At 41.7% G+C, this 25,945-nt stretch overlaps 1 protein-coding gene across 3 annotated transcripts in view; it reads left to right on the forward strand.

Moving 5' to 3' along the window:
• The window catches only part of SH3GL3 (SH3 domain containing GRB2 like 3, endophilin A3), a 58,802-nt gene that overhangs the window by 13,289 nt on the left and 19,568 nt on the right, over window positions 1-25,945 (forward strand). The window contains exon 1 of one of the 3 annotated variants that reach the window (XM_032122613.1): window positions 2,410-2,544. The exons of the other annotated variants lie outside the window; for them this stretch is intronic. Within the exon in view, the coding sequence (XP_031978504.1) occupies window positions 2,500-2,544 (45 nt within the window). The 5' untranslated portion in view covers window positions 2,410-2,499. Of the gene's footprint in view, window positions 1-2,409; window positions 2,545-25,945 lie in introns of those variants that run through there. 3 annotated transcript variants of the gene reach the window in all.

The following is a 25,945-nucleotide window of genomic DNA, read 5'->3' on the forward strand; positions in this document are numbered from 1 at the left end:
GCCGAAAAAGCTCTTTCCCTAGACACAGGTGGCACCAGATAGCATGGTGATTGCAGACTTCTTTCAAACATTTCCAAAAACCTTCCAGAGCAAATGCTGACTGGTGCTCTCCTCTTTGCTTTCTCTTCTGTCTCTTCTACAGAGAGTCCTTTGTCAAGTAATATCCAGATCCTTAACTCATTAATGTGTTTGTCTTTACACTTAATTTCTTAGTGGTATAATAACTTTTTCTAAAAAGTGCGAACAGCGATTCCTTTCTCCCAATTTACAATATGAAAATCACTCTCAAAGTTCTTATATTTTTTTCTTCTTTGCTATTCTAAAGAAGTAACTATAACACACTCTGGAAATGCCTTTCTTTTTCTTCTTTGCTATTCTAAAGAAGTAACTATAACACACTCTGGAAATGCCTTTCTCTCCCAACCCAATCAAAATGCAGTGAGCATGACAGTGAGTGACAGAGAGCCCTGCTGCAGCCAGCAAAGCTTATTTCTGAACTGCTCCCCAGGTCCCTGCATAAGTTTCAGCTGAATCATAACTCCCAAGTATCCTTACAGCCAGGATCAAGCAGCATTATCACAGAGCTTATCTTCCCCAGAGTCTAAGCGTCGCTTGGAAGTGCTTTCCCATGAAGGCAGAACCACATCTCCAATTTATATCAGCACATTCCTGATACACAGTCGTATTTCAGTATATAACCAATCAATCCCTCATATAACAACCAACCAACCAACTAAAACATCCTTTCAGCAGAGCTCTTTCTAGTCCATCTGCTCCTCTGAGTGAGAGACTGTGCCCTTTGGAGCCCTGAGCAGCATCGCTGCAGGTTTGGAATCACACTACCAAGTGGATTTTGTTCTGGTGCACAGCACCAACCAGGTGTGTTCTGGACTACTACAAGAGCTTTCATGTTTTAAGAGCTATAATTAAATTACTACCTACAATAATAGACCTGAGGTTAATGAGCTCAGCTAGAGATGCTACGTTGAACCACAAGAAATGAGACAGACCCATTATGAGACGTTTTCAGCCTTATTAGACATAAGACAGATGGAACCAGGCAGCTGACTGGCCTTTTGGTGCTCGGGCAGCGTTCCCTGCCAGCGGGATGCCCCGTGGGTGCCCGGGCGGTGCTCCCCGCGGGCAGAGTGCCCCGTGGGTGCCCGGGCGGTGCTCCCCGTGGGTGCGGTGCCCCGTGGGTGCCCGGGCGGTGCTCCCCGCGGGGGCGGTGCCCCGTGGGTGCGGTGCCCCGTGGGTGCCCCGTGGGTGCGGTGCCCCGTGGGTGCAGTGCCCCATGGGTGCTCCCCGTGGGTGCGGTGCCCCGTGGGTGCCCGGTGGGTGCTCCCCGTGGGTGCGGTGCCCCGTGGGTGCGGTGCTCCCCGTGGGTGCGGTGCCCCGTGGGTGCCCGGTGGGTGCCCGGTGGGTGCTCCCCGTGGGTTCGGTGCCGGGTGCGGTGCCCGGTGGGTGCTCCCCGTGGGTGCGATGCCCGGTGGGTGCCCGGTGGGTGCCCCGTGGGTGCGGTGCCCCGTGGGTGCCCCGTGGGTGCCCCGTGGGTGCTCCCCGTGGGTGCGGTGCCCCGTGGGTGCCCCGTGGGTGCCCCGTGGGTGCGGTGCCCCGTGGGTGCCCGGTGGGTGCCCCGTGGGTGCTCCCCGTGGGTGCGGTGCCCCGTGGGTGCGGTGCCCCGTGGGTGCCCGGTGGGTGCCCCGTGGGTGCTCCCCGTGGGTGCGGTGCCCGGTGGGTGCCCCGTGGGTGCTCCCCGTGGGTGCCCGGTGGGTGCCCCGTGGGTGCCCCGTGGGTGCCCCGTGGGTGCTCCCCGTGGGTGCGGTGCCCCGTGGGTGCGGTGCCCCGTGGGTGCTCCCCGTGGGTGCGGTGCCCCGTGGGTGCCCCGTGGGTGCCCCGTGGGTGCTCCCCGTGGGTGCGGTGCCCCGTGGGTGCTCCCCGTGGGTGCGGTGCCCGGTGGGTGCCCCGTGGCTGCCCCGTGGGTGCTCCCCGTGGGTGCGGTGCCCCGTGGCTGCCCCGTGGGTGCTCCCCGTGGGTGCGATGCCCGGTGGGTGCCCCGTGGGTGCTCCCCGTGGGTGCGGTGCCCCGTGGGTGCGGTGCCCCGTGGGTGCCCGGTGGGTGCCCCGTGGGTGCCCCGTGGGTGCCCCGTGGGTGCGGTGCCCCGTGGGTGCCCCGTGGGTGCGGTGCCCCGTGGGTGCCCCGTGGGTTCCCGTCCCCCCGCCCGGCTCCCGCCGCTGTCTCCATGCGACAGCGCACCGTGGGCGTCTTCCAGCGCTTCATTTGCATAACCCCGCGAGTGGCCAATGGGCGGGCGCCGCTGCCGCTGTCATTTGCATGCGGCCGGGCGGTGGCCAATGGGGCGGCGGCGGCCGGGCGCGCGGAGGGCGATGCTCCCGGCGGCGCGCGGAGGGCGCAGCGAGAGGCCGGGCCGGGCGCGGGGACCTGCCGGGACCTGGCGGCCCTGGGCCCGGGCGGCCGCGGGGCAGCGGCGGCTCGAACATGTCGGTGGCGGGGCTCAAGAAGCAGTTTCACAAAGCCAGCCAGGTACGGGGAGCGGCGGGGCCCGGGCGGGCTTTGCTGTTGATGGGCGGTTCGCCCAGCGTTCGCTCCCGCACGGCGCGGCGGATGCCTCCTCCGTCTGTGGCAGCATCACCCTGGCATCTCCGGGGAGTGTTTCCTTCAGCGTTACCTCCGGGTTCTTTGCCTGTGTTTTTGCCTGTCAGCTTCTTGTGTTGTTCTCACAAGAGAAGGTTGCCCGTTCCATTCTTTTGCTTGGGGCTTCATGTCTTTACTGATTAACAATTGTTATTTAATGATGGGTTCGTGTTCGTGTTTTGAGGCCTCAGTTAAAGCTACAGCCTGTAGGGTAGCAGCTTTCCCTTAGAGAGTTCATTGTTTTAATCTTCCACAAATTGCTGGTTTATTATCCTACCTGGAATGCCATGTATTTGTCCTGTAGAGGGTATCAGATGCTTCTAGAGTTTTCCCTCCTTTTCTAGATGCTGTACCATTATCTTCTCTAGAGTGAATCTTCATCTTCTCCTGATCCCTTTATCTCTTTTCTCTGTTAAATGTGCTTTGCTTTAATAGTTTAGCTGGTTTCTTTTAAGAGAGAAACACCTTTCTGCCAAGCAGGTAGACTGGTTGCATTCCACGGCAGGATGGTGCCAGCGCAAAACCCCGCATTGATGCGGGGCTTCAGGATGTGGCTGCGGTGGGATTCTTCCACTGAAGGTTTTTGGAAGTCTCAGCTGCTTTGCTTGCTCATTCCACGTCAAAGAGATCTGTATTTGTGTTGGCTGTCATTAATGATAATGGTAATATCGAAATTAACCTGTAACCTATTCAGTCAAATCCGACAGCTGCTCATCTTGGTGAGAGTGAAGAAAATAAAGGTTCATTGAATGCTTGGCTGTCGTCTTTCTAGGCCTTCCTTCAGCTCTGTAGCTTGTCAGCAGCCCAAGTGCAGAATCTGCACTTCGTTTGGATACAGAGATGCTAAATATTTGTATCTAATGTTTCAGTAGTGTGCTCTCTTTCGTGGAATGTACTGATCCTGAAAAATGTTGTGAATTGGTATCTTTTAGTTAACTTTCTCTGTTCTTTTGAGAAAATGCTCGATCTGCAGGGTAAACAAATCCAAGGACAAGTTATTAAAGATTTTTGGCTTGTTTTGCGTTTGACATGCTGGTAAGTGATGCAGCCTTTGCTGTGGTAAGCTTGTAACTCAAGATGCAGAAGATACTTAACTGAGGAAGTTTGAGAGGTAACCACAAGAGTCATCTTGTCTTGCAACTAGTAACAGTGCAGGTTACTTAATCCTGCTCAGATGTCAGGTAAACAAACAAACAAAAAAGGTTGGATGGGATCTGATAAAGGTAGTAATAATGGCAGAAAGGAACTGTAGGATATATTGAATTTGACCACATTTATTGGAAAGTTGTGGTATGACTTCCAGTATTCAATACTGTGAGGAACTGCAATGCATAAGAATATTCTTCTTCTCAGGGTCACAAGTAACGTTTTGACTCATTTTCAAATGTAGAACTCAGCAAGAAATTTTTTATCAGTTGATTGAAAAAGTCTGTTGTTATGGACAGAAATACTGCTTACTAGGAAATTAAAGTCCAGGAGTAAGATACTTTTTTTTTTTTTTTTTTTTTTTTTTTGCTACATGAGGTAACATAAGACACTTCTTAGGAGCTCATTCTGTAAGAATTCAGATAAGATGTTGGGCAAAATAGTAGTGGAAAATAACAGAAGAAATAACATATATCTATAGTGGATCAAAACACCCATGTCTAAACAATGAAACTGCTTATCTCTGATACACAGAGGCACAGTCATGCCTAGGTGTGTAAAGTTGTTGAACAGACAAAAGTAAGGTGGAACATGAAAAGTGGAAATACTGGGATTCCATCTTTTAGAAGAATTCTTTTACAAAGTGCTAAAGTAAGCAAATGCAGAGCATGAGAGGTATTTCTCTACAGAAGATTTGTTACATTTCCAAGTACTGTGGGATCACTTAAGGAGACACAGACCTTTGTGTATTGAGTGGCTGAGAGATGCCAATGGTAACTGTTAACAGCAGAGACAGGCATTGCTTGGGGAAAGAATGAAATTAATTCCTTTAGTGTTCCCAAAGGAGAATGGGGGCAGATGACAAAAACTGGCAAATGTCCCAGAGGACATTGAGGAATACTGGAGGGAATGAGACTTGTGCCAGGGCATGTGATTAAGGAATAATATTTGAAAGCTGACAGAACCTAAGGACAAAAAATTTGAAGGCTGAAGCAAGTGTATTAAGACAGTCTGTATTTAACAGTTCATTCAGAAATGTGAATAAATATCAAAAAAGTGACAAGATCCATATATGTACTGTGTCCATGCTAAAATAGACTTCTGTTCCATAAATAAACTACAGTTCTAAAGGAAATGTAGAGTAGTATTGATGTAGAGTATAAAAAGATTAAGTAAAATAAAATAAATGGAGTTATGGAATAATTCTGCTTACTCCTACTGAACCACTGAACTTTTTTGCAAAAGAACTGCATTTCAGTTTTGTTGTTGTAAAAGGCCTGCCTCTTCTGTGTGTCTTTGTGTACAGGTTTTTCATTGACTGGTGGTGATCACCTTTGTGTGTAGGCTTAAATTCTAAGTGCAGGAGTCCAGGAAAAAAGCAAAAATTATGATTTTATACATGCAGTTGAGGTTTCTGGAATGTTTGTCTGGTGCTTGTCAGCTTGGTTTATCTGAAGTTACAGTTAAGTAAATGAGTGTTTGCTTTATGAAAGGTCAGCAGCTAACTTTTTATGGTCACTGACGCCCTTGCCAAAATCAGGCATGACACGCTATTGCAAACTTGGTTGGTGTAGTAAAAAGTCACCATGGGTCTGTCTGTTTGCAATCCAGTGATTCACAAGAAGTGTTCTGATGGTTTTCCCCTAGAATTTTTTACCCAATTGTATTTTTTTTCCCATTGAAAATTGCATGTGTTTGTTGTTCTTCACCGAAGTGTCTGGTAGTGAGATCTAGGAAAGAACTCTTGTGTTACAGTATCTGTTGAAATTACTGCAGGGAGGTCTGCACCCCAGGGGCAGTAGGGTCTTAGCTGCTTCTCTGTACATTCCAATATATAAAGCTGCAGTGCTACTCCCTTGTCTGTCCCCTAATGATTGCTTCCCCTGGTGTCACAGGATGGATAGACCCAAAGCTTGGATGTGTCTCAAAGTTTCTGTGTCTGTTATGTAGTGATAATACCCTTCACGTTATTAGAATTTTCTTTACTATGCTTTCTGCTTACTAGGTTGTAAGTTTAAATTGAAGTTCTTTAATTGAAAGTGGACTGCAATGAGGATCACTTCCATTCTCTCCATTAAATATCAGTGATGATTCCTTGAGTATAACTCATTTGACTAATGAAATACCAAGCAGAACCCATGAAGTGTCTTACCACCTCTCACTGGCTGATAAGCAAGGCCAGGCTGTTTCTTAAAGCTGATTAACTCATGTGCAACTCCCATGAAATTCAGCTTTTTTTTTTTTTTTTAGAATATATTTTCAAATATAATTTTTTAAATTAACTTTCATGGAGTTGTGTTTGCAGTGAGAGTTTGTGTCCTGTCGCTTTCAGCCTCTGCCAGATCTGATCTGTTTTCCTGCTTTCGATTTGAAAGCGTTTGATGTAGGTGTGTGTATCTCTGCCTGCTGGTTCTGCAGCCTTTGTTCTCGTGGTGGCTGTGCATGTGGGATAACCCAGGTGGTGGAAGGACTGCATCTTCTGGTGCATACTGGGAGTATTTTTAGAGTTTAGAAAAGCAGGAGGCACAGAGAGTGAATAAGAAAGCCTTAATAGGTATCAGACGCATTTCTGATTTCTGCTGTGCTCTAAAACCACAGCCAGGTGAGGATCTCTGTGTAAAGATGTGGGATTTTTCGAAGTACTTGGAAGCTGGAGAGCTCAGAACCTCACTCCCCTAGGCTGTTTTGAAAGCTCAGCCACGATACTGGCATAGGAAATCTGCTGTTGAGTTTGAATTCACACTTATAAAATATTTTTTTAATTAATTGTAGCTGAAGGCTGTGTATAGAAGCAGTTTCACTCTCAACAGCTTATTCATATTGTATTTCTTGGGCTTAGTTTCTCAGAGCTAGTGGAAAGTAAGGCTTTTCTGAGGAAACACAACTACCAATATTCACAACTATTGTGAATACCTTATTTGTAATGGGATCATCAACAGCTACTGTAGCCTCTGCAGGCTGGGTTCTTAAACCTTCTCCTATTGTCAGTGGAGAAAGAAAGGCTCCAAGAGAATGTGAATCAGGAGCTGGTTCTATTGTCTATAGATAGAGCTTAAGGGGGAACAGATTTTCTAACCAAAACAACCAAAACCTGTTACTACTTTTTTTTGCTTTCTGAAAATTATTTAACCCAGTGTAATAAATGTATAAATAATACGCTCTGTTTTAATTTCTTATGTATCCTGAGTGGCATTTCTCTTTTCAAGTGCTGCAATTTTTTTAGCAATTTTTAAAAAGCCTTTTACTGTTTTTTAATAGTTTTTAAACTTTCAGCTATCACTAACAGTTGCAGGGATGCTGCTTCATACCTCCCAGATTTCTGCTTTTGCTCCTTTAATTTATGTGGCATTTTGATCCAGTCTGTTGGAGTGAAAACCAGCTCAGAATCAAGACCACCTTGTTCCCCAGACAGAATAAGTTGTGCGATTGGATTTTGTTGTTAGGTTATTTGGGCTGATAGTGGTGTTTTTTGTTTTTTTTGTTCTCTTGACTATTTTTCTTCTCTGTTATGTTGTAGATACTAGCCCAGACATAATATTTAAGCCTTTTTAAAGTCTGTGTTGACACTGAGTTAATACACAAAAGCTTCAGTTACACAAGTGCTTGATAGCAAAGGAAGTCCTTTGGTAAACTTTATACAAAGAGAACCTGATCCTGACAGTAAGACATGAAAGGAAACTTTATTGCCTACACGCAGCTATATTTATTTCCCAGGACTATAAGCTGTTACCATACAGTCTGTTAGAGATACTGTCCTTTAACAGCCAGTGTGAACTGGGCATGATAAATCCATGACAGTAGTAGAGAGAAAGCTTCTGTCCTATTCCTACATTTTATTAGATAATTGGATTTACTTTTCTTCAAATCTTACAGAATTGTGGAAGAAGAACAGTGGTGAAAAGGACATTAGAATTTAGTTTCTATTTTGAAAGAAATGATTATACTACTTCTGCTTCTTATCAGCTGCTAAGGTAGCCTGCCAGTAAGGCAGAAGTGTAGCAAAAAGAAACTGTAAGTGTTTCAGTCAGCATATGGACAAGTTAGCAGAAGGTAGAGGTCATGTGCTCTGCAGCCTTTAACAATGCAGCTCTCAGAGCCTGCAATAGAGGGATCATAATGCAGTAAATTGGAAACCTAGCAGAGCTGCAGCTGCAATTTGGAAAGAGGTTATTTATATTTTACACATAAAATATTTATATATGAAAGTCTGAATGGCATTGCAATAGAGAGTGGCATAATAGAGTGGGAGCTGAACTTTCTCCTTGAATTCATCTCCTTTTATAGCTTCTTGGCTTTGCTGTAGAGTTTTGCACAGGCATCCTGAAAGTCGAGTGAGAGCTGGCACTCCATCCCAGGCTCCTGCTGTTGCCTGAGTCACTGCGGCACATGCTGGGTAATACATTGCAGTGCAGGCTCCTGAGAATCCTGCAATGCTGAAAAACAAACAGCCAAGTAAAGCACAGCAGCAGCACTGCATTGACATTTTTTCAGCAGCACTTGGTGTTACCTGAAGTTGCAGTGCAACCACTTTCTCTAAACACATATGTAATTCAAATATAAAATGCATCCCATTCTCCACAGCTTCTGTAAAAACCATATAGACCCCAGACTTGGTCTTACAATGATATTGTTAAGGACAAGTTCTTCTGTTTACGTTAATGCCACTTTCACCCTGGTTTATTGCCACAGTCTAGTTCTGTATTGTGCTGAGTTCTCACTGTTGGTCTCTTTTCTGTTCATGAAAGGCACTGCTGGAGTTTTATGACTAGTTGAGAATTGAAGATGCAGGTTTTAACAATGCTTTTCACAAGTCCACTTAGAAAAGGGCTATTCAAATTTCAGGTTACACCTTCAATTCGATTTTCGAGAGCCCCAGTGTCCTATCACTGTGTACATGTTTCTGTTACCAAAGTTATTAGGAGTTATATGCCTTGATGGGAGAATATACCAGTTAATTTCCTGCAGCATCTCAGATAGCAGCAGCTGTGCATGTGAAACACAAAAATAACTTGGCCTTACATACTTTCTATTCAAAGGACAATGCCAAGCCTCTGAGGAGAATCAATTCTGTTTCTTTGCTAGCCTAATTAAGGTGCATTTTTGATACTGTACTTGTTTTTAATGAACTGTAATGACTACAGTGAAATTAGTCAACTGAACATGACTTAAGAATCCAGGACTCAAAGGAAATCAGGGGGTTCTAAAATTCTGTTTTCTAAGAGTGCCAGTGTTTCTGTTCTTGTGCAGTCAGGTTACAGATCGAAGGTGAAAAAGTGGGGAAAATATTTTTTAATTATTTTCTTAACCAAGCAAAAAAGAAATATAAAAACGAAGTATTAGTGGTCCTAGGTAGTAACAGCCCCTTTATTCCCTGTGAGTGTGTTGCAAATGCTAGTAGGTCTTAGTGCTCTCACTCTTTTTCTTGCAGATGCAAATGAATATGGTACTAGAAAGCGACCTGAGTTCAAGGATAAGGAGCTAGTCAGTGGCAGAACCAAAAGTAGATTATGTGCTTCCAGACTATTGATGCAATGTCCAGTTGCTGTGGGTTTAAAAAAAAAAATTATTGTTTTTAAAATTTATTTTGCATATGTATCAATAAATGCAAAATGTAGATATGAGTTCGGATTAAAGTTTCCGAATAAATGTGATGTAATTTCACTGACTCAAAGTTCAGCAAGGTTGAACACGGTATTTTCAGTTACCTTTACTGTATTTAATACCCCTCTGGAATGAGCAATCAGTCTTTTAGAAACTGGGATTTTCAGGAAATGGTATCTCCTCAGCAGAAAACAGTGGGGGCGTGTCTGTGTGTGTGTGTGAAATGTACTTGGTGCCATAAACAAAATGTTGGATTGGGGGTCAAAAAGTCAGTGTTCTGCTTCAAAATTATGATTTTGCCTTTTGCAATCCTGTTGAGAGAGCTAGAAAGTGAAATATGGTGCCTGTGCCATCTGTATGGGCAGAGAATGTCACAAACGTGGGAACGCTTTGTCTTTCATTCCCGCAGGGAGCGTAGCACCTGCCAGCTTGGCATCTGGGTCACAAAAGATGTGTGCAGGGTGAGAGGGGAAGGAGACCCATTAAATGTGGAAATAGGTAATCAAAGACTGTAACCTTTCATCAATTCAGAACCAGCAGTTCCAGTCTGCTCTTTTGAAATTTCTTCCAAAGAAAGTAATATTTTTAAAGATGTTAGGATGAATTCCGTGTGTGGTGTGATCTGCTTGGATGACTGCCTGAGGCACTGGAACACAGCAACTGTTACTTACCTTTAACTGTTTATCATTTTATGGCTTTAGCTTCTGAATAACCCCTACTTGTTCTTTCCCCTGTACATTGTAGTAACCACCTAGGATTCAAAGGGCCATATCCACTGCTTTGTTTTGTATGGAGAATGCAAGAATCATGGCATTTTCATTCTGAATTTGATGATTAAGAGTTTCCCTTCAGTGATCTCTTCAGCTGTGATTAAAGGTTCCTGTTTCATGGGACTAGGCTTGTCTTGCTACTGATGGATGTACTGCCTTTTTTGTAGGAATTTCTTGCTGCAGAGCCCTGTGCCCCCACCGAGGGGGACAGAGCCCTTTGACCTCATTTGCACCAGTGCTTTATAGCTCATTGGGGAATTCTGCAGAGGTCTGTGTTCTGTGTGTAAATTATTCTTGGAAATTATTTCAGTTTTCTCTGTCATATGTTTAATTTGATAACAATGGAAGTCAATTCTGTGTGCATGCTGAGGGAAGTTTCTGTTCCCATGGATGAAGTCAGCGGTGCATTTCTGCACTGCTGCTCTTACTACTAGAAAGAATTGTGCTTTGTGGAGATGTCTTTCCAGTGTGTGTCTTTCTCAGAAATGGAGCTGAGGAGACCTGTTATCCCCAGTTGTATTGGAGTTTGTGGTGTTGTGTATAACAGTGTCTTCCTTCCTAAAACCACTGGCATATTTTGAAATGGAGTTACGAAAATAAGGCAAAAATGTACAGTGACTTCCTCTCCAAACTAGTCATGGTGAACAAAGTGATGAAATAATGGTTGTGAGGGGTTTTTTCTTCGCTTTTCACTTTGATACATGGAGGTTTTCTAGTAAGTGAGTGAAAGGAGCAGGGATTATTACAAACTTTCAGATACATTAAAGTGCTTGAGACTTGTTTGTTCCATTTAGGTTTTCCAACTCTTGATGAGCACAGGTTGCATTAGCAAAGAGCGAGCTATCTTAAGTCCTTTCTTTTTTCCCATGGGTAGTATTTCTAAGGGCCTCCGTGGATTCTAGCTAAGTCAGCAGCGCTGCTGGAAGCACATTGATGGATTTTTCAAAATATTTGAGGAATGAGACTTTTAAGGCCATTAAAAATTCAGTTGCATTTGTAGCAGACCCAGGAACTGGAAGCACGTTGCTTCACAGTGCTCTGATGCTGGGTGTGAACTTCAACTTGGGAAAACTGTGAACTAAAATGCCTTTAAAAAAAGAAAAAGAAAGAAACAAATAAACAAGAAGCCTCTCAAAGAGTGCAGACAATATGCTTGTTGATTCAAAGGGAAAGTGCACAATCCACGTACAGCAGAACCAGGTGGATTGCTTTGAGTAGCAAGTAATGGGGGCTGACTGTGTGGCAGAAGAATGTGGGTGTTTCACAGTGTACCAAAAGCACAGGAAACTACAGGACTGGCAGCTTAGATAAGTAGGAATGATGCCATTTAAATCAAAATAATGTGCAGTAAAAAGTAAGGATATGAGAAGGAGTTCTCAGTCTGTTTTATATTGATTTAAAATTCACACAGCTCGTCTAAGTGCTAAAACATGTAAGCAGCAGTTTAATAATATTGAAGGACAAATTTCTAACTTGAGTATGTGGAATGGAGTTGTGTAAGAATTACTGTCTGGAAAGTAGTTTCTGAAAGGGCAATAAACAGATTATTTGTCATTTTTCATGCATAAAAAGTAGACTTGCTGATAAACATGCAGAAGTGATGATGAGAAATAGCATGCTAATGTGAGGAGAAGTTAATTCCAAAGCGAATCAACTTAAAATTACAGTTTTGACTGTCAGTGTATCTGGCTGTGTACAGCTTCTGTTGAGAGTCTTGTTCTGCTTCCTCTGCACAGCTGTAGTGGATGATCTTGACCACATTTTTGCTGGTAATGGATTCACTAAAACTGTCACTTTAAACTATGGCACTGCCAAGGAAGTTTTTACTTTAGATAAATAGTTGTATAGTAACTTTTAAAACTAATACTTCTAAATATTTGCAACGTATCTTTTAGTGTTAGCAGCTCTTGAACTTCGACAGATTTAAAAATATTTGGCCCAAATACATAAGCTTTGAGCTTAAAGCTGTAAGTCACTGTTAAAAATGCCCTCATCTTGTCTATGTTATTTCTCCTGTAGCTGGTCCGTGCTTGTGCTTAAAACTATTTGCGAAGTAATTACTGAGACTCAGATAAACTGCTTTGGTGTTGAATGTATAATGAATAGGTCTGACTTAAGGAAAGGTGATGTGAACATATTCTGGCTTTACAGAAATCAGAATTAGGTTATCCATTACTTTTTCCTGCTCTTTGACAGGGCTCTTTGACATCGGTTGTGTCAAGTGATCCTGCTAATCATGCGTGTGGGCGCTGAGGATGTGTAGTGCTTGGTGTCCTGATAACGTGGTCCAATGTATTCAGCCTTTAAAAAAAAAACTCGAACTTTTAGATCAACTGATTTTTGTTTAAATGGATTTTCAGTAAAGTCATGGAATAAGCAGAAATCTCTGGTGGTGGAAATGCAGGAGGGCAATTGGGTAGTCATGAATTATGCAGAACATTACCCATGTTTTAAGAAGTAAATAATATTTACATGTTTTAAGGATTTTGATTTCCTGTTCTGCATATGCAGGCTATGATTGATGTGTTGCTTGATCTCTCCTATTTGACAAACTAGGATTTATTTCTTTGTTTCAAATGGTGTAAAAGAAATACCAACAACAGCATGTTACTCTAGCGGGAAAATGGTGCAATTGGCTATTCTATAGCAACTCTAACAAAGTCAGACTTCATGCAGGACCCAGCTACAGGGTACCACGCTAATCCATTAAGTTGTAAAATACTTGCACAGCTTTACATCCATGGATAGTTCTGTGACTGTTGATGTGCTGAAAGCTGACTAGACCCTCCTGAGTTCAGGACTGTGCTGCAATCAGTGATGTATTTAATGTTAACTTTTGCAAGAGGAAGTGGGAGCCATCTTCCTGAATAAGATAGGGTAGTTTAACCTGAGAAAAGAGTGAAGGATCCAGTTTCTGGGTTTAATTCCAGGGCATTGTGCTGGAACTGGTCACATAATGTTCTGGGAACATAAAGTGTATTCAATTCCTCTTAGGAATCAGAGTAGTGCTCTCTTCCAGAACTATGACTGACAATATGCCAACATTCTCTAGAACAGAGCATAGATTTTCACTAGACTGAGTGGCAATGGTAGCTGTCATATGAAGAGAGCAGAAATGAATTGACCAGTACTGAATGGGCAAGGTAATGTAAAGCTTACTGATTTAGGGCATAGAGGTCATTAAAGAGGTCAGAGCATCTCACTGTACACACACCTTTCCACTGCCTGTGCAGGTACAATGTTTCTGCAGTCAGCTTTAACAGCTGGATGCCATCAGATGCAGGATAAAGTTGCATGGTAGCTTGCATCACCCTAAATCTAGGCTGTGGTAGCCTTGCTCTACCTTCAAGATAAAGTCCTGTCCACCTGCTTGAGTTAGCTCTGGGTGCTTGTGTGATCACACACACTAAGCTGTTAGAGGCAGCTTATCTGTCTCAGAATCAACTCAGCTCCAGTGTGTGAGCAGCTTTCAGGTGGATTAACCCACTGAAGAGCTCACAGCACACAAGAGTCACTACTACCAGTACAAGGGGAATGGAGGGAATGTCTCAACAGGGATGAAAAGGATTTAGAGAAGGCTAAGCAGCTGTGGAAAAGTACCTTAATGATTATTAGAATGTTTTGTTCGCAGAGTAGAATAAACTCTGCTTTGCAAGGGATTTGTATCTCATTGACATTCTGAGTGATGAGCCAACAAGGAATCTCTGCTACCAGCTCACCCTGGGTTAATGGTGACTGTTGTGATAATGATAATATATCATGTGAGGGCAAAAAGATCTATCCCTAATCCTGCAGGCCTGGAATCCAAACAGGATGGCTGAGTGGTTTAAGTGAAACGGTGATCAACCTGGATGTGGGTAAAAGGTGTGTTCCTGGTGAAAGCAGCACCTCAAGCCACAGTGAGATCTGAGAGTCTTCAGCCTGACTTCAGTGAAAGACTGAGAATGCTGTTGAAGGAGAGAGGAAACACATTTCTTCAGTGGAGGAAAGAGTGCCTTTATTTCAACCAAGAGGAGTATCTGGGGAAGGAAGTTCTGCTTAGCTGGAGTAAGCACTAGTGTGACAAATGATGTACAACAGAGACACAGGGCAGGGTGAAGTTGTCAAAGGATGTTAAAGGTAGCAAGAGGCAAGCTAATCAGTAAAAAATAAGTGTGGTGTAACTTCTCATGTTCTCTCAATACTCTGGACAAAACAGAACGTTTTGAGGGACTTCCTTGACAATTACTTATTAGCATCTGTAAAAGCAATTTTTAAATACAGTCATGAGAGACATCCAATATAGAAACATCTTAAATGACACTGGAGTGAGGAGTAAGAAGATAATATGAAAGGTTCTCATATTACTTGTAAAGGAAGTGTGTAAAGGGGTTGTTTAAATCTCTGATTTTAAGGGTTTTGGTTTATAGTATAATCACCCTTTCCCATCTTTGCAGTGGGTATATATGAGTGTATCAAAAGGAAGCCACGCCTTCCTTACAAGCACAGAGAACAACTTCAGAAAGGGGGATTGTTTTAAGGCCAAATGAGAATGGTATTGCTGCCAAGTGAAATTTTGCACTGGGAACCTGTGGAGGGAGGAAGAAGTGTTAATGTGGTAACAGCCAGTGGAATGCATGCAGTGTGTAACTTGTCGTTCACAGCTCCAGCTCCTCTCCATGCAGAGGAAACAGGATGAAATATTGCCCAGTTGTACCTGAAACAAGATGCTGAAAGAGAGGCAGAAAATGGTTCTGACAGGCACTGAGGTGCTGCTTGTCCTGGTCACCCTGGGAAGGATGGGTTGTCTCTGTGGGATGCACCCACTACTTCTAGTTGTCTGCAGTGCTCATGCACATTCTGTCTCTATATTGGCTGGACAAGCAACTGCCAAATAGACCATAGTTTAGAATAAAAATCCCCAAAATTTACTTTTCAAAGAAATTCAGAATTTTTTTTTTTAAACGAGAGTTCGGAACTGAGTGAAAAGTCAGTGAAATTGAAAAATGAGGAAGGATAATCACTACAGGTATCTTTTTATGGCCCTTTGATGGCTTTACATTTCTCTTTTTAGGATATGCTCACTTTCACAAACAAGATTTTAAACAGATTAGGGAACAGTATTTTAGATTTGCAAAATGAAATATTGAAGTAAAAGTGTGATTCTGTGAGCATGGAGATTCATGGTTTCAGGTATGTCATTGTTCTTGGCTATTTGAGCTCTCACATCAATTAATTTAAATTACTGTCAGAGACATTGGTGTAACCAGGTTTTCTCATTAAAAGTACTTGTATCTTCTCTTCTGAGAAGTGGACAGTCTTGAGTCTGACACTGTTACATTTTTTTGAGTAGGCTTGCAGAACAAATAATGTGTCTGTGTCCTAGATAGGTTAGTTTATTACATTTGAATTCTTACAAAGATGTTTTCCCTTAGAGATGGGTACAATAACGGTGACTTTGAATTTCCTGATCTATAAATGCATGTGTCAGCATCAGTGTTGAGTTCTTTAGGAAACAGTGGAGGTTTGTCAGGAAGAGTTCAAGGTTTTGCAGTACAAAGTAGTTTTTGTTGTACAATGTGTGTGCTGAAGAATAGCTGCAGCAGACAAGTCGGACTAAAATGCTCAGTAATAGCGTGACGTGTCACCGCCTGGTGCGAAATGAGTCACTCTCTATAGAGATGCAAAATCACATTATAGAGTCTAGAGTCGTGTACTTTATTCATATATGGACAAGACTGTCCTTTGTCCCTGATAATGGTTTTCTTCAATATCTGTATGTGTCTAATTTAAGCCCACAGACAGCATTGCATTGGTGTATGTACCATCTCCTGCTGGCGATCTGTTTGATTCGTGCCATTTGCCTCCATTTTCTCAGGGTTCTGTATCTTACTCTCCTTTTTCTATACTTTTTCAGATTTGATTAAAGACAAAGTATAGTTGTCAAACTGGAGCGACTGTTTTGTCATATGTAGAAATACTGGCCTCAGAGCTGTATTTGTTTGGGCTTGCTTCAGAACAATTGTTTATGTTCTGACTGAACAGTTGCAATAAATAGGAAAGATCATTCAGTGCTGCTTGGAAAGATCACATTTGAAGTCATCAAAGGGCAGTGGGAAATGTTTCTGTGCAGAGAATTGGAATAAGTGTGGAGAGAGCATGAGAGAGTTACTGGAGCTCCATGGTTTATGCAATGGCATAGAGATGAAGGCTTTGTTTAGGAATATGATTTTTCTTGTTGAAATGTGTCTGGATTTTGCCACAAATTGGATTTATAGGCAAGGAGGAGTAGGCAGTGTGTAGGTAACTTGAAAAACTGCCATGAGATGGACGCAGTTTCTGGAACATACTTCTCAGTGTTTTTGTTGCTTCCAAAGTTCAGTAACTGCCAAGGGCATCAAATGTAAAAGCACAGTGGTTTAGAAGTGCCTATGTGAAGCCTGTGTTTCTTACTTTTTCATCCCACTGGTGTGGTCAAACAGAGTGAAAATTGCAGTGTTACTGGGTGTACTCAGCCTGTGTGGGTACCTGGGAAGGATGCCAAGTCTGATAGGGATTTCAAGTTTAAAGCACTTAAGACTAGATCACAATCACAATGTGTCTCAGAATTACAGAACTAGAAGCAGCAGCTGTGCCCAAGTTCAGCTGGTTTAAGAGCCTGTAGGACCTGGAGGTAAAAGTCCAAATTCAGGATAATGATATTACTGCAGTAGATTGTCTGGGTAAGTTAATAACAAGTTCCATTAATCACTGGGTGGTCCAGCTCATTTGTGAGAGGCTATGGGGGAGCAGAGGGGGAAGAATTGTGTTTGAATTGTTCTTTATTGGAGTTCAAGTCCTTTGGCCAGAATGGCCTGGAATAGCAGGCGCTGGGCCACTGCTGTTGAGATGCTGTTCTAGGTCTCTGTGGCTGGAATCAAGCTTCTGCTTTGTGACAGCTGCTCTTCTTCCCTTCAAATGTACAACTCATTTCCTTTCACATTGTTCAGGGGCTCACGTTTAAACTCTGTGCTAATGGTTAAAAAGAATGAGGAATGCCTGTAAATAGGAAGGGGAGAAAGCTGCTCTATGTTATGGGGAAGAAATAAAAGGCACATTTTACAGCTACAGTTGAGGGTCCCTCCATAATGATCTGCATGTGATTACTGATTGCTTAATATTTTTCTGTCAAAAAACTTAGTAAAGAAAATTATCTCAAATACTGTATGCATTGTAAGAGAAAGGACTTAGCCTTTTAGGTTTATTAAGTGGTGGAATACATTCCTTTAAACATTTCTGCTAGAATTACATTAAACATTCTGTATGCTTCCAACTCATGGGTTTAATGTTACCTGGTAGAGCTGTAGGTCTCACTTGAAGCTTAAATCAAAAAGTGTTTTGCTGCTGAAGGCAGGAGGAGACTCAAGTCCCATTTAAAAAATGGTTTAATACATGCTGATGACATTTTGTCTAAGTGACAGATTTCTAATCAAAAGCCTCTACTCTTGCAGGTGGTTTAGAACCAAGGTGTGTTGCATTTTCTGAGCCTGGCACTCAGTGTGCTTCATAAGCCATTTGATGAGTAGTTGTTCACAGTCAGTGCAAGTGGTGATGCTTATCTGGTGTGTTCTTAAATGCCCCTGCATCTGCGGGAAAGTGCTTTTGCAATTTAAAGGCAGAAGGTTAAATTTAATGAAATGTGGAGTCATAAAGGGTGCATATCAATGTGATAGAAAACAAACCTGATAGAAGGTGGCTTTTCAAGGAAAGGTTTATTGCAAGTCTCTTTGAAAGCAAAGGTAGCTTTTATCTCTTTCTGGCTGTTTTCTCCCTGCTCCTTTTGTTATTTTCTGTTTCTCAAAATAACAGCAAGTACATGATCTTGTCTGGGATGTTCTTTACAGTATTTCTGTCCTAGGACTCTATTCTTTTAACCTTGAGTTGAAATCATAAATTACCAGGATAAACCAGTCCTGTACTTTGATAAAAGAGCATGAGAGTGTACCAATAAATGACTCCTGAACAGAGCACTGAAGAGAACAAAAGTATATGCATGTCTTGATGGGAACAGAAAAGAGACACTAGCAGGGAAAAAGGAAGGAGGGGCTGGCTTGTGAGAGAGAATATTTAGGATGGAAGGTTGAATGATTTTTATCATCTGTAGATGCACAAAGTAACTGGTCCTTCTGAAGTGTTTCATTTCCTGCCCAAGTATAATTTCTCTGCACAATTTATCAAGCCACTGCTCCTAGATGTGGGAACATTTTTTTTTTTACATTTATGCAGCAAAAAATGGAACAATAGCTGGACAATTCTTGGTCCCTCTGAGTTGGGCTTAGCGTTGGAACTATCACGATTAGACCTTTTTCTGGAAAAAGTGTGTGTGTGTGTATGAGATTTGCTCAGGTTTTGAGCAGGCCATACATCCAGCAGAGGTGGAGAGAAGTTATGTTAGAACAAAACTATGGAAACTGAAAGAAACATAAGGCAAAGAGGGGTAAGTGGGAATGAGGGGTGAGGCAACTGAGAGAAAAACAAACTAAATGGTAGTGGAAAGAGACTAAAATAGAAGAAAAAAAGGTGCCAACGTTACCAGTGATTAGTAAATGAGGAGAAAACAACATTTCTCAGGATGCATGGCTTTCTTAACATGTCTGTGAGAGAGAAAACATACAAATCTTAGTAGAAGTACCCAAGGGATGGGCGAGAGTGACAGCTCTGCCCTCCTGGGCTGCAAGGTGAGGTGAGCACACCCAGGGCACTGCCAGGAAAACCTGATGCAGGAGGTGAGTGCCTTAACAGAGCTGACTGCCCCTGGCACAGAGCTGGGGGTAATACAGTCAGTGGTAAAGTGATTTCCTTGCTTTACCCTTCCCTGCTTGTTTCAGTTTTTGAGCACTGAGCCAAACTCTTCTATTTCTCAGTCTCAAAGACGATGATACCCTAACAAAGAGCAGGCTTTGTCCTGGTATTTGAACCTGTGGCATTGATTTAACCTTGATGGGATAGAGGAGCATCGGTTTCGCTGTCTCTCTCCCAGGAAGGCAAGCAGTGTTTGTACTTCAGCCTTGCACGGGAGCTTCAGCAGTCTTTAAATTGTCACTGGGACCCTGGGAACCCAGCTGCTAGTGGCTGCTTAGGGATTGCTTTGAATTGCTACATCCCTTCTGGGGATATATTCCATTCCTGCACCTCTTCTCCACTGTCTGAACTGTGATGGTTGGTACAGCTTCAGGCCACGTCTCACCAGAGGCTCTGAAACTGGGATCCTCAGGCTAAAAGAAGAAATTGTAGCAAAATTCTTTGAAAATAGAGCTAAATTCAAATAGGCTCACAAATGAAATATAGGAATAGAAAGTGCTAATGTTTTAAATAGGACTCGGAATTAAGTTATTATGGAGCATTAAATATGCTACTCTTTCAAAAGCAGTGATTTCTGCCGTGGTTTCCTTTAAAACTTCATTTTTGCAAACTCTGGCACTGATCATACACGTGAGAGAAGTGCCAGCTTGAGCTAACTTTGCAAGTGCAGAGGACTGGGATTTGAGAAGTAAAAAGAGGCATGTAGTGGACTCCTGGCAGAAATCAGTGCATTCATTGCAGGAAAAAGAAAAAATGTAAAAAGTAAAAATGGAACTTTTTCCCAGTAAAAAATGGGACTTCTGTGTATAATTTAATACTATTACATGTGCCTTTTGGGTAGGTAGGATTGCCTTTGCTTTGCAAATAATCATGCAGCGTTTCTTTGCAAAAGTGTATCTTTTCATTTGCTCTGACAGAGTGCTGCCAAGCCAGGAGCCTTCAATCTGAGCTTTGTTGTGCAAATCTGCCTTCTTTCTAGAGCACTCAAGTTTCTTTGTACTTTTTAAGCATCTAGCTTATTTTTGTGAAAAAAGTATTTGCTGATTGTCAGAATTCTTAATGCTGTTTGAAATGTGTTAGGCCACAGTGCTGTGGATCTTGCTGTGCACCTTGTGGTTTGCAAGGAAGTGATGGGTCCAAACGTGCACAGGTAACTCCACAGTCGAGCAATGGTTTAAATGTTGGCAATTTCTGTAGTGTTTTCTTTGTGGTAATTGGAGACCATACACAGAAGCTGCTCTAAACTCCATGTACCCTAAGGTTCTGTGTTTCGGATGTATAGATTGATGAAGAATATAGATCTATTATAGATCTATTGGATGTATAGACTGATTAAGAAAATACCCACAACCTATCTGGCAATTATATTTGAATATAAATAACAGAAGCCTTTGCTCTGCTGTGCCAGAAGAAACTCGAGGACAAAATATTTATTGAAAAGAAGACATTAAGTAATAGTAATGCAGTAGTAGTAGTTTAGCTGCTCTCAGCTGTTTATGACTAGAATCTGAAATGAAACAGAGCTTGTATCCTGGCAGTGTTGAGTCCTCTGTGCTTCTCTGATGAGTCTCTTGGGTTAGAATCTTAAGAAGTATTTACATGCCTAGAGATTTAGATAAGCACTTGGTGGGGTGTTCAAAAGCATCCAGGTCCCTAATACCTCTTGGCTTACTTAAGGGAATATGGGAGTGTGTATATGCACATGTGCGTGTGTATAAAAGCTGTTGATTAGTTCTATTATTTTGAAGAAAAATCATATCAAATTCAATAGGAAATAACATTCCATCCCAGTCTGCTGAGCCACTGAGTTACTTCACAAATACTGCTATGCTTGTATCTTCTTTTCCTATATATATTTTTTTTGTTTTATACTTGGTTTTCATTGCTTGCTTGTATTACATTGCTTGTATTTGTTGAAGCAAAGGGAAAAGTTGTTAATCTTTGGGCCTTCTGACCTGCATGGAAAAGAATGTCATTTGACTCATCATTTTTCAGAATTTAAGTGTTACCACTCAAATTTTGAAAAACTGGAGCCATCTAGTCATATCTGTTTTAACTTGGAAAATAGATATGAACACTTTTCACTTTTCCACAGACTGTGTACAATAAAATCTTTCTTGCTTAGATTGTACACTCATCTTTTAATTTTTTGTGACAAAATCTGAAATTACATTCTCACAATAAATAATTTTCATTCTCATTATAAATAAATAGTGCAACTCAAAATTTGTGTCCCATAAACATAACTTTCCCTTGTTTTGCCTACTTAGAAGTATAGATAGAATATTTTATTTAAGACTGCATTCCTCAGGGCAAAAAGTGGAGATCTGGGACCCTAGCATTTTCATTTCAGAGTTAGCAGTTGCTTACTGTGTGGCCAAGGACAAGTCAGTTTAACCCAAATTCAAGTATTTAGTCTTTCAGTTCCTCTTCTACATTAGTGTTGAGCTTGGATGTGTGGTTTCAGCCTGTATGCATTTGTTCCCCATGTTTCCTGAAGCATCCAAAGCTATAGCAGTGGCTAAAAAATAGTTCTTGCTGAGAGCAAAAAATCTGGAATCCAGACAGGTGGAAAAGCAGCACACGTAGCATGGGCTTGCTTTTAATGAGACACTCGAGACCTTTGGAGTGTCACAGACAGGGTGAAGCTGTCCATTACATTATGAGGATAAAATATTCTGAAATATGCTAAGACTTTTCTCTTGCTTAGAGCAAGAGACAGCACCCTTCTCAATGTGCAGACTTCTTTGTAAGGCTAGATAACACAGTCTGTATTTACACATACTTTGGCTGCATTTGGTTAATAAGGTTATTTTAAAAGGCTGCATGATTGTGTGCAGACGAGATCAGCTGGGTACAGGATTTTGAGTGTTGACTAAGCAACAGCAAGTGCCCAGCATTCCTGACCCTACTTAAAATTCTCTTGCTGGCATAGACTTACTTGTAGAACAACTTTAAGCGATATCAGAGCTAGAATTCAATGTCTGATGTTTCTGTTACTAAATTAATAAAAAAAACCTCCAAACCAAGCCATATGTAATTTTGTGCCTAATTCTGGCAGAAAATTACATACAAGAAATACACTAGGAAGAGCACAGGAATCATGGGATAAATTCTCAGTATTGCTGTCAAAGAAAGGAGATTAATTTTTTTTTTAAAACAGATATAGCAAATATCAAATTGATTAATAAATAATCTTTTGGTAGGTGTTATTATTGACTTTCATAAAATGCAGGACCATGTCTGGCATATTGGCCTGTTTTTACAGGTTCCTTAGTTGTTTAATGCCAAGTGCTTCATCTTACCTAATCAATTGTAGACCTTTTCTGAGAGCAAGAGGTGTTACTATGTCTTTTGCTGCTTTCCTGAGACGATGAGTTTCTAAAGTACATCCACAGAATTTTTCAATCTGTCAAGATCTTTAATATACTCATGTCTGTTTCCTTTTTGTTTTCTTTCTTTTTCTTGAAAGAGCAGGAATCAAAAACTATTTAATGCATCCCGGCGTTCCTGTCAGCAGAAAGAATTGCAAGGATGCTGGGAATTAGAGCTGTGGTCAAACACCCACATCACAGACACTGCGTGGCAGATGTTTCTGTAAAGTCCTCATTAGCTTTGTTAAAATGGCCACCCTTCTCTTTTGAAAAATTTCTGTTGTGATAGTCCTCCCACATGGCAGAATCTTTTGTTTAGACTACATAAAATCAGGCAGTTCAACTCGTAACACTCTAAACTACTTTTTTCCATCTATTTTTTGGATTGTGTAAGTCCTTCCTCAAGAAAAGACACATTCCTCAACCAGCAACCACGTTTGTCATGTTCTTGGGCTCTGTGCCTTTTCCTTTTTCTTTGATGGGGTTTCCCAAGCAAAGGCTGTTGATTAAATACATTGACATGTACCCAGGTGTCTTCAGGAGTCTTTATTCATACAAGTTGTTCTAAGTTAGGAGAGTTCACACTAAATGGTACAGCACAAAAGAGTTGAAAGCAGCAGAAATTCTTGTCTGCCTTGGTGTGAGTGTCTCACTCAATCAGTGGGAAAGCAGAACCTCTGGCTGATGGGTTGGTGAGGGGATTTTGCTGAAAGACGTCTTGGCTTGTCTGAGAGGTGTATGTGGATTGCCTGCTGAAACTCCTCCATCAGTGGGGAGTGCTGTCATTGCTCAGTTTTCCTGTAGGTACCAGTGCTTGTAAGGGCTTTCTGGATCCAAGAATACAAGGATTGTGCTATTGGAGCTTCCTTTCTGAGTAGAACTGAGCTGCCACTTCTGAGCCTATGCCAGAGCTGTGCTGCAGCTGTTCATTGATTCTGTGTGGGAGCTGCAGGCCTTGCGTTCCCCGTGTCAATGGGCATTCTTCTCTGCAGGAGCATATGGGCACTTTTGATGGAGTGGCTCCAGTCCTGTTGATGCTGGCAGCTGGAGGGTTGGCTGTAGAGGTCTCAGCTGATTGCCTGGCTGGGCTTCTCTACACTTTGGGTCATGCTCAGCTGTGAAGAATTTGCTCCATGTTAGAGAGTAGATTGAATAATAATGCTTGGCACAGATCTGCACGTGACCCTTTAACAGTGACGTGCTCCATGCTGAGCTCATGTCACCCTGGCAGCTCACAGAACATCTCCATGTGGGAAAGATGTGTTTGGGGACGCCCTGGGATCTCCCTTCCCATGCAAGCCACGTTGCAAACACCTTTCTCTTCTATTCCTCTCCAGCTGCCATATCCTTGTGCTACTCAGTTCATCTAAAACTATCTATCATCTATTCCTAAAAATAGTCTGTGATCTTGTTGCTCCTGTTTGCCTGAGAAGTTACAAATAATAAAGGGCTCATAAATATTAGTGAGCTAGGAATGTTCTTTGTGAATATAAACACTCTGGCAGTACTCTCATGCATTTCTTTAACTTTGTTTGTATGATTCAGAGATCTCTTGGTGGAAAAAGTATGTTTTGCTTCTTGGGAAACGGGCCCTTGAGATTCCTGATGTCCTTTAGATGGCCTGGGTTGTGGTGGTTTTTTTGGTTACATAAAAGAATTTCCTACCAAAAACAGGGCTCTGAAAAATGAGATGGGACTCAGGTTTTATATTTTGTAAGTTGTATGAAATTTTTAACATTAGAAAACATGTAAAAATTATTTTAATATTTATCTAGGTGTGTCTTTAAATGTAACACATTTCTCTGCATATAGTTAAAATCCTTCCTATTTTACAAAAATAGTAATATTTTTGGTATTTTAATTTTGTTGGCTGCTGGGACAAGATTTGCTATTGGGTCCATCAGAAATCCCTAAGGAAGTTGATAGTGTGAGCGTAGTCATGAGCTGTCTTTGAAGTACAAGCATGTCCTACAGTTCTTACTTTATGTTTCTACTTTAAATGTCTGAGAATAGAAATCTTCAGTGGAACACTAAGATGTGAATTCTCTGGCCATGGATGTAGTTTTCTGGAGTTCTTGTTCAGCTGCTTTTGGTAGGTAATGAATTGTGGGTGAATCATCCAATTTTATGCAACACTTCTTTGTTTCCCTGAATTTTTATAGAAATGTACTCTGCCATGGGTACTGACAGAATGCTGCTTGAATTTTGTATCTTCAATATGATTATAATTTTTAATGTGTTCATGTCTCACATAAATTCTAAAATACTATTAGATTTTATAATTATGTATGAACTGTTACCAAAACAGAAACCTGCACTTTCTTAAATACCTGTGTACAAGCATTGTTAAATTGTTAAATTTTATAGCACTTATGCAGCCATGGGAGCAATAACAAGTCTTTGACTTCTAGGGCACAGCTTCTTGCACACCATAATTTTTATTAATAGCAGTAGGACCCACTTCAGCTGCTTGATTCATTTTTTTAAAAAAACAACCCAGTTCCCTCTGCTGCTGTCAGAAATCTTTTCTACCATTTTACTTTGGTGCTTTGGGGAAATCTGTGCCACTGTTAGCTGAAAGTTTAGTAGAAGAAAAAGTTACAGAATACTTTCATGTGAAGGTGGTGGCTCTCTGAGCTTGACACTGTGAGGTGCTGAGCACTCGGGGCTTCATGCAGCAAAGCACTTCAGCACCTACTGAGGATGAACTTAAATGATTTGCTGGAGGTGAGCCAGAGTGCTCTGTATTTGTGTGACTGAAACATTTGCACTTTGTAGTAGACCCTCTATTTATTTTGGAGGGCAGAATAAATCTTTTTTTCTTTAAAGTACATCAGAGCAAGAGAATTTTTGTTTTCTTTGAAAACACAATATACTGAGGCGACTCAAGAGTTCCTGCCATCCTTTAGTGCTTAACCTCTAAAATGAGGGATTTGTATTTTCTCCAAAGCATTAGGATAGAATGAGCTGTGTCAGTGTAATTAAAAGAACAGGTCCAAGCACCAGTACACTTTTATAGTTGGGGTTTTTCTTTATTGTTGTAGGGTATTCTAGGAGGAAATATCTGTTTAGGTATATATTACCCATTTTCATTTGCAGATGATTTTTGTACCCAAGGGCCAAGTACTGTGTTTCTTTAGGTTTTTTGTTAAGATCTGTATTTGAAAATGTGCATCTTAGGTTAGTTTCTCAGTGTGGGGCGCTTCTTTTTCTTCTGAGCATCCAGACCTTTAGAAAATCTCTAGAAGTCAATCACAGATGTGCCTATTAGCTGCCCATTCACCTAGTCAGAATATTTTATTCCTTTTTTTAAAGTATATTTTTCTATAATGGTGGCAAACTTTGTGCCAGCATGCACTCCTTTAAAGGTGTACTAAGATGCAAGACTTTAAGTAAGCTGTGTTGTGGGTACAAGTTCTTGGTCTGCACTACATGAGCTAGTAGTAACCTTCTTTTTGAGCGTGGCAGTTAGCAATTTATATGAAATATAGCAATCAGGAAGGAAGTAAAACAAGTAATATACATAGCACTGTAGTAGAACGTGAAAGCACAAAACAGGGAATTACAGATATTTGAGGT

The sequence above is a fragment of the Corvus moneduloides genome, chromosome 13 (assembly GCF_009650955.1).
Source record: "Corvus moneduloides isolate bCorMon1 chromosome 13, bCorMon1.pri, whole genome shotgun sequence".
NCBI classification, from domain to species: domain Eukaryota; kingdom Metazoa; phylum Chordata; class Aves; order Passeriformes; family Corvidae; genus Corvus; species Corvus moneduloides.